Source organism: Suncus etruscus, chromosome 4 (assembly GCF_024139225.1).
Source record: "Suncus etruscus isolate mSunEtr1 chromosome 4, mSunEtr1.pri.cur, whole genome shotgun sequence".
Classification (NCBI taxonomy): domain Eukaryota; kingdom Metazoa; phylum Chordata; class Mammalia; order Eulipotyphla; family Soricidae; genus Suncus; species Suncus etruscus.
Genome location: NC_064851.1, coordinates 126358568 through 126367217, shown reverse-complemented (window position 1 = coordinate 126367217; position 8650 = coordinate 126358568). Strand labels below are relative to the sequence as shown.

The window sequence follows — 8650 nt, the reverse complement described above, 5'->3', positions numbered from 1 at the left end:
GGAGGACCAACACAGGAGGTGATAGAGGTTAATAGCAGAATCTTTGAGATCCTACCACTTCCCCATGCTCATGCTCTTGTTCTCACCTCTAAGCCTAGTGCTTTTTATGCCCACAGTTGGAAAACAAGATGTTTCACTAGTGAAGAAACTATGACAGTCAGAAAACTGGAAAGGTAAATTATGTGGCTTATAATCCAAACAAAACTAGGACTGTGGAAAGCAATGCTTTCAGTACATATTGATATTAAGTACTAGAACACTGAAATATGTTTTGGTTTCTATAGTGCAGATTCTTTATCAGAAAGCCAACATTTATACAGCTTATCTTGGGCTATTGCTTGCCTGTGGCTAACCCAGGCTTTCCTAAGCTTTATAAGAAGACAAGAGACAGTTCTGTTGTGATTTCTATTGCAGAAAGTATCAGGTTCTGCAGTACTTAGAAGAAGACAGCATCTTCTGGTTTACCCCGTTATGTATTGGCTTCAGCTATTCTTCCTCCACCCTGTATTATTTTATCAAGGAGTAACTTTCCCATTTGCTCTTTTGTTTAATTATCTCTGCAATTTGGATTCCTTTTCTATTGGTGCCAGGTAGGTCTGATGACTAATTCCATTCTTATATCTATGAATGCTATTTACAAAAAGGCATAGACAAAACTGCAGATGTGAAGATATGATATGAAGGACACTGGATGTTTTTCAGTTACTATCACTGCTACTGACTTTTAATTATCAATATGTTTAATAGAGAGAAGCAACTGAAAATTAATGGAGTGAAACAACTGGAAATTAATATGTCTATAAGACTCATGACTAAAAGTTTGATGGGTTCATATTAAATGGGAAAAAGATTAAAATAAGTGGGAAGAGATGGAAGTCAAGAAGATACAGATGTTGCTCTAAATATTGTTGACTAGTCTTGGACTAGAGAGTGCTTTAATGTACCTACTTTACTAACTTTATGTTCTGTAATACATTGCAGTACTGTGTGTAAATTACACAACCTATGCAAATTAAAACAAGTGGAAGTTTTCAGTTTGATCATTCTCGGTTTTTACTTATCAGAATACTGTATTGTCAAGTACTATGCATATACTGTACTACTGTATATAGTACATGCAGTTCCTCACTTAACGATCAATTCGCTTAACGACCAAGTCTTTGAAACAGAACTTGGTTGTTAAGCGAAGAGTATCGTATAGAAAGAGAAAAAGGCTGTCAGAGTGGTGGTGCAAGCCATAAGGCATCTGCCTTGAGCGCACTAGCCTAGGATGGCTCATTGCTCAATCCCATGGCATCTCATATGGTCCCCCAAGCAAGGAGCGATTTCTGAGTGCATATCCAGGAATAACTCCTGAGCATCACTGGGTATGGCCCAAAAAACAAAAACTAGAAAAAAGGAAAAAGGAAATAAACAGTATCAATGATGATGAACACTTTTGACTACAAAACTGAGACTACCATGCACTAGAGAGTGGGGCAGGAAGAGGGTACTAGGAGTGACATAAGACAATGGGGTGAGTTTGAGAGATAACTATGGACTGAGTGTGCTTTGTGTGCAGAAAGTCTGGATTTTATTCCCAGCATGGCACACCTCCCTGAATACTGCTGGAAGAAACCAAAAGCACCAAGCCTGAAGTAGCCCCCGAACATCACCTAAATTAAAACAAACGAACAACAACAACAACAAAAAAAAACAGTGGTTAGACACATTGGTGCTGGTGAAGGGACAGTAACTTTATACATCAAATCTATAAGCCATTAATGTAATCATGCTACCTAAATTATCATTCAAAGAGGCTGGAGAGACAGTACAGCATGTAATGTGCTTGCCTTGTCTGTGGTTGATCTTGGTTCAATTCTCAGCACCACACATGGTCCCCCAAGGACTACCGGGAGTAATCCCTCAGTATGGTCACATGTGACTTGAAAAACCCCAACCAACAAACTAAATAGAACTTTGCTGGCCTTGGAGTCAGCTTAGTAAATTGGTGTCCCTTACTGAGTACCCTTAGTGTATGGAATAAACTTTCTCTATGTTCATCTGTAAAATGGGTAGTGGGTTGTTCTTGTCTCCCAATCTCCTATAGAAAGAGTAAGTGCTCCCCTAATTTACCCAAGTTATTAATGGAGGGTTGGTAAGGGATGGTCATAGCAGTCATAGACTCAAAGTGAAACAGCATGAAAAGTATGGGCTTCTTAGAGTGAGGTGCCTATTAATTCCCCAAAGAAAGAAATTAGGAAAAATCAGGCACTGTACTCAGGGGTAGATCTCTTGTTTGTGGGCCTGAGTTTCATCCCCAAAGCAACAGAAGTATTATTATTGTTGTTATTTTTTGTTTGGGGGCCACACTTGGCAATGCCCAGGTATTATTTACTTCACTCTGAACTCAGGAGTCATTTTTGATTGGCTGCAGGCAAAGCAAGCAACTTACCCCCTGTATTGTCTGTCTCTCTAGCCCCTGAGCACAATGATTCTTGGGTTTGGAAAGATTGCTCAAAGAGCTGAACACAAGATTTGCATGCAGGAGGTCAGGGTTCAATCCTCAGTGTTCTCTGGTCTCCTGAGCAACTCCAGAAACCTTCAGTAGTATATTCTGGAAGTATCCCTTGGTCCCTATTGGTACGTTTTCCTACTCTTTTGTTCAGATTCATAGCTTTAGCTCTAATTTACTTTTCTATTTTCAGCCTCATCCTATCTCTGCACTAAAAGACAAGACTTTGAAATGATAACAAGAGTAGGTCTTTGGAGTCAGAAGGGGTCTTGGGCACAGGCCTTAGATATGCAAGGCTTTGAATTTAATTCCTCACATTGGTAGTATAGGTTCAATTCCTAGTGCCCAATATGATATTGAACCCATGAGGAGTGATCCCTAGCAAAGAGCCAGGAATCAGCATGAGCACAGCCAGGTGTACCCCTGGACCTCAGTGCACACACCACACACACACACATGCACACACACAAGAAAAATGAAAAACCAAAATTAATGAGTCTGTTTGATCCTCACTGGAGGGCTTGAGCAGAACCACATCACCAGACCCAAGTGTTGAACTATCTGGCCTGGTTCTAAACCATGAGCACTGCTTGGGAGTTCTCCCCACAAAAAGGGAGAAAAAAAAATCAACTATGCCTTTGTTAGATACAATGTGGGAGTTTGCCTGGTAGGATCCTTGATTTTGTTTGGTTTGGTTTTGAGGCCACATCTCATGTTGTTCAAGGATTATTCCACACTCTGCTTTCAGGGATTATTTTTTAGCAGTGTTCAGGAGATCATATGGGATGCCAGGGATCAAACCCGGATTGACCATGTGCAAGGCAATTGCCCTACCTGCTGTACTATCTTTCTGCCCCCAAGTTAGATCATATAGAACGCCATTTGATGCTCTGTTATTAAAAAATGTCTTATGGTTGTCATTTTTCTTACAGGTATCTCTTCCTCCTGGTGGGAGGAGGCATCCTGGCTATGGCTGCTCTGGGTTCCCTTGCAGGGCTTGTCTTCATTCCTGTTGTGGGTGCTGTCATTCTGATTTCCTCACTCAGCCCACAGGAGGTTGATAAACCCGTGTTCTTCCTGCAGATGAGCTGGCAGACCTTGTGTCACTTGGGGCTTCACTACACTGAATATTACCTGCAGGAAACTCCCTCTTCCAGGTAAAGCTGCCTGGTTATTTGGCTGGGCAGAACTGCCAAACTTTGCCAGGTCATTGGGGAAAGTGAAGAGAACAAACCAGGGTATTGGGCCAGAGAGATAGTACAGAAGGTAAGTGCTGGCCTTACATCTGGCCATCCTGGGTTCAATTCCTAGCACAACAGAGGTCCCCCAAACTCTATCAGGAGCCAGAGTAAGCCTTGAACACAACTGGATGTGCCTCATACCCATCAAAAAGGCCCCGAGTGTTAGTCTGAATCCATATTTTAGTCTACATTTGTTCAGTGTGACCTCAATCAAATAATTTAATTTTTCAATCGTAATTTTTTTTCTGGAAAAACAAACATGTCTGTGTGGGGTTATTAACTGTCTCTCAAGGCTCAAGTTGTGGATAAGGAATATAAGCATAGTTGTAGGACTGCTAAGCACTACTACTGCCTAATAGTACAGTGCTGGGAATTTAGCTATCATTACTATGCACCTGATAATCACAGGTATCTGTGGAGCTGAGCACACACTGGAGCAGCCTGTGTAGAAGGGATGATAAGCCTCAGTTTGGTAAGTGGTCAGACAATCAACAGCTTTGCCACATCTTGGTAAAATAGGAAAGACAGATACGTATAGGCAGCAGATAGTGTCTTCCTAGACCACTCCTGCATTAGAATTTGCCATTGATTGAACCTCAGTTGTTCTATTTCCCCAGGGGTAGGGTAGTTCTGGCTCTAGGGGAAAGATATCAGTGAGCTCATCAAGTTTGGGGGAGTAGGAACCTGTGATCTCATGGTCTATTGCTCTTGGCTTTCTGTTAGCCACAAATACATGGTCCATGTTCAGTGGGAGAATAGGAGCTAGGACCTTGGAGCCAGTGCCAGCTGTGTGATTGCAACCTGTCACTGGCTTATTCACTTCACTGCTGCCTCTGTCACACCCAGAACCTCATTGTGATTCAACACCACTGCACCTACTCACCACCATCCCCACCATAGATGAAGGTGTTGATAAGCTCAACTTCTTCAGTGGCCTCTTTTCTCGGTTTATAGACAATTCCTCTTGTTTTCTGCCAGTGTTTCATGTTTTTGTTTTCTGTGCCTGTATTTTATTCATTTATCCACTTATTTACTCAATTTTGGGGCACACCTGACATGTCCAGGGCTTACTTCTAATTATGCACTCAAGATCAGTGTTTGAGGGACCATCTGGGATACAGGGATAGAACCCAGACTGGCAACATGCAAGGAAAGTGCCTTACATGCCATATTATCTCTCTGGTCCCCCAAATTTTGAAAATATTCAGTTACAGTTTCTAGTCAAAAGAAATTGAAATAAAATCTTAATCTAGAATAAGAAAAATGCATTTAAAATTTGATTATAGTTGGAGTTGGAGCAATAGCACAGTGGTAGGACATTTGCCTTATGTTCAACCAAACCAGGACAGACCCAGGTTTGATCCCCAGCATCTCATATGATCCCCCAAGCCTTCCAGGAGTCATTTCTAAGTGGGAGACAGGATTAGCCCCTGAATGCCACCTGGTGTGGCTCAAAACTCCCCCCAAATTATTTTTATTATAGTTAAGGCAGTGTGTTTACCAGTTGATGGTATACAGTGTCATCTCCCCACCACTAAAATGACCAAAACTTCCTCACTTGTCCCCTGTCACCTTCAGTTCACTTAATGCCCTCTAAGTACTGGAGTACTCAGTTTGATCTCACTTGGATATAATCACTTCTATCAAGATCTCATCTCCAACTATAGTCAATTTGAGATACTGGAGGTTAGAACATCAACATATGAATCTGGATGTGTGGTAGAGTGAATAATACTATGTAGCCAAACACATAGGTAAATGGACAAGGGTGGCTGGTGTTTAGAAGCTGCTTTACTTTCAGCTGAGAGAAGTCAAATGAGGGGTCAAATATTCTCAGACCCTAGACAGGCAGATGAGGGAGTGGGAGATGACTAAGCTTTTCTCCCACAGCTCAGCAATCTTCTCTGGGGAATATGTTGCTATCATTTTCATTAATTTTCTCCACTATGATCTTCCAGCAGAATCTTTCTGCTCTATGACCAATACACAGGAATAGATTGAATGATGGGCTAAGAATACACTCAAATTGCTATTGAGTCAGCAGACACTCTAAACCTCTAACATGGCTCACAGGTCCTGGTGTGAAGTCCACAGCCTGCAGAATCCTACAGGCCAGGACTGACTCATACTAGGAATCTTCAATTCAGTAGAGTGTCTTCAAGACAATGTCATTCATTTCTAGAGTGAATTTCTCCCATGTCCTGATCTCCTATGTTACTCACAGAAATAGTAGAATTAATAGTTTTCCTACACTATTCATTGCTATTCTTTTCATTGCTTCTTTGATTAAAACCCCCCATTTGCCTTTTGCCCTGGAGTAATCTGATTTGATATTTGAGTCCATCTGAGCAGATCATGAGATGTGTCGTCATTCTTCAGTTACCCATTTGTGTGAGATAATAAAATGAGATTTAAAAAATAGAGAGAGTTTTTGTTTTAGTAAAAAACAAACCAAAAACATCTGAAGGAGAGACAGTACAGAGAATAAGGTGCTTGCCTTGCATGCAACTAACCTAGATTTATCCTTGCTCCACATATTGTCCCCTGAGCACCACCAAAAGAGATTCCTGAGCACAGAGCCAAGTAAAATCTCAGATCACTGCCAGCTGTTAACTCCAAAACAAAAACTAAATAAAAATACTAATAAATGCATCCATCTCTTTCAGGTTCTGTATGACCCTTTCTGCCCTCATGCTTTTGACACAGAGGGCCACATCCCTCTCACTTGACATTTGTGAGGGGAAAGTGGAGATGGTACAGAGAAACACAAGAAGTAGGCGCTCATGGTGGGCGCGTCTATGTGCGGTGCTGCCCTGTTTCAGCTACTTGCTCTTCTTCCCTGCTCTCCTAGGAGGCCCTCTGTGCTCCTTCCAGAGATTTCAAGCTTTTGTGCAAGGGTCCATCAGGGTGGGTTGGGTACACTGTTTCTGGGCTCTGGCCTGGAGAGGTGTGCAGATCCTGGGACTGGAGTGCCTGAAGGTGGTGCTGAGGGAGGCCTTAAGTGCCTGTGAGGGATTGGCTGGCTGCCAACAGGTCCAGTGCATCTTGGTCATGTGGTCCACAGCCAGCCTCCTCAAACTCACCTACTACTCCCACTGGCTCCTGGACGAATGCCTCCTCCGAGCTGCAGGCTTCACGGCTGACCTTGACCAGAGCCTTGCGGAAAAGGAATCTGTCTCTGATGCAGACATTTGGATTCTGGAAACAACCCACAGGATCTCACTGTTCGCCAGGAAGTGGAATCACAGCACCGCTCAGTGGCTGCGGCGCCTCATATTCCAGTCCAGCCGGGCCTGGCCTCTGTGGCAGACCTTCACCTTTTCGGCCTGGTGGCACGGTCTCCACCCCGGCCAAGTGTTTGGGTTCCTCTGCTGGGCTCTCATGGTGGAAGCTGACTACCGGATTCACGCCTTTGCCCATCTCTTCATGCGATACTGGCCAATAAGGCTGCTCTACAGAAGTGTGACCTGGCTCTACACCCAGCTCATTATTGCCTATATAATGCTGGCGGTGGAGGGGAGAAGCCTCTCCTCTCTCTGGTTGCTGTGGAATTCTTATTGCAGTATCTTTCCCATGACATACTGTATTTTGTTCTTTCTGTTGCCAAAGAGAAAGCACAAAGGTAACTGACACTTTTTCCAGACCTTCATCTTCCAGATGAAGCATGATGGCAGTTTAAGCTAAGTTGTTTGCTGTGGTCCAAAGAAATAAACTCAAAAAATTGGAATATGTGCTTTGCATGCAGGTTTAATCCTAGGTTTAATCCTTGGTACTTGATTCCCTGAGCACTACCTGGAGAGATCCCCACCCACAGTTCTGCGAGATAACTCAGAGTGCTGGAGCGTTGTCTAGCAGAGGTCCCAGGTTTGATTCCCAACACCACATGCTTTCCTGAGCACTCCAGGGTATCCGCCTGGTCCCAGCATGACTAGGCCTGAACAGTGCTCAACTGAGTATTTCCTGAAGTAACCCAATGCCCTTGGATCTCTACTTAAGAGACCACTCACAAAGACTTTTCTCCTAGTATTGGAATTTTATGCCTACTATTGGAATTATATAAGAGGGTTGGCTGTTTGTTTTTTTAAATCTATTCTAACAGACGGTTACTCTGGAATTATATGCCTAATATTAAAAGTATAAAATTAAACTGGAATTATATGTTATAATGGATTTATATGTCTAGTATTGAAATTATATAAGAAGGTTGGCTTTTTTTTTTTTTGTATATATTCTAACAGATTTATTCTGGTACTGGGAACCCCCCTCCCAAAGCAAAAGACATCATTTTTTTCCTTAGTGTATATAGTTTAAATGTGGTAACAAACTTTAAATAAAACATAAAGATCTGTGAATCAAATGGAAAATATATGTATACATGTGGGCATTCCAAAAGTGAGTGTCTTTTGCTATTTTTTCTTAAAGCCACACTCAGCAATGCTAAGGGGTTACTCTGTGCTCTGCACTCAATAGTTACTCCTAGTGGTGCTCTGGGGTCCATATCTGGTGCTGGGACTAAACCATTGGTCCTGTGTCAGGCAAGTGGCCTTTCTGCTGTAGTATCATTCCCACCCCATTGTTGATTTTGAGCCATGGTGGTGCTTGTGGTATACTTCTGGTTCTGTGGCAGTGCTCAGGGGACCATGCAGTGTGGAGGATGTACCTGGAGCTTCTGTGTGCAAAGCATGTGCTTCGCTCATTGAGCTTTCTCCAGTTACTAGTTGGTCCACTTGATCCTGGAATGTAAGCCAAACGTAGCTATACCAAATCCCTTGGTACCTCAGTTCTGTGGTCAGAGTCTAAGGTTTTGTTTTCACTTGACCTTCTGTCTTCTCTTAATTTGTTTCTTTATATACCCCAATTTGAGTGCAAATATCTGGTCTTCGTTTTTTTCTCGATTTATTTCTCTTATGGGTGA

The 8650-nt window shown here is 42.5% G+C and overlaps 1 protein-coding gene across 1 annotated transcript; it reads left to right on the top strand.

The window, feature by feature from the left end:
• The first annotated feature begins 471 nt into the window (after positions 1–471).
• On the top strand, positions 472–7365 carry MBOAT4 (membrane bound O-acyltransferase domain containing 4). The gene is made up of 3 exons (XM_049772367.1): positions 472–590; positions 3427–3651; positions 6402–7365. The coding sequence occupies exons 1-3, from the start codon at positions 472–474 to the stop codon at positions 7363–7365; spliced, it is 1308 nt and encodes a 435-aa protein (XP_049628324.1).
• Positions 7366–8650: the final 1285 nt, after the last annotated feature.

Excerpts from the sequence above, each read along its gene's own strand:
- MBOAT4 (XM_049772367.1), top strand. The coding sequence starts at position 472 with ATGTATTGGCTTCAGCTATTCTTCCTCCACCCTGTATTATTTTATCAA. Across the intron at positions 591-3,426 it reads TCCTTTTCTATTGGTGCCAG|GTATCTCTTCCTCCTGGTGG; the intron begins GTAGGTCTGATG and ends TTTTTCTTACAG. Across the intron at positions 3,652-6,401 it reads CAGGAAACTCCCTCTTCCAG|GTTCTGTATGACCCTTTCTG; the intron begins GTAAAGCTGCCT and ends CATCTCTTTCAG.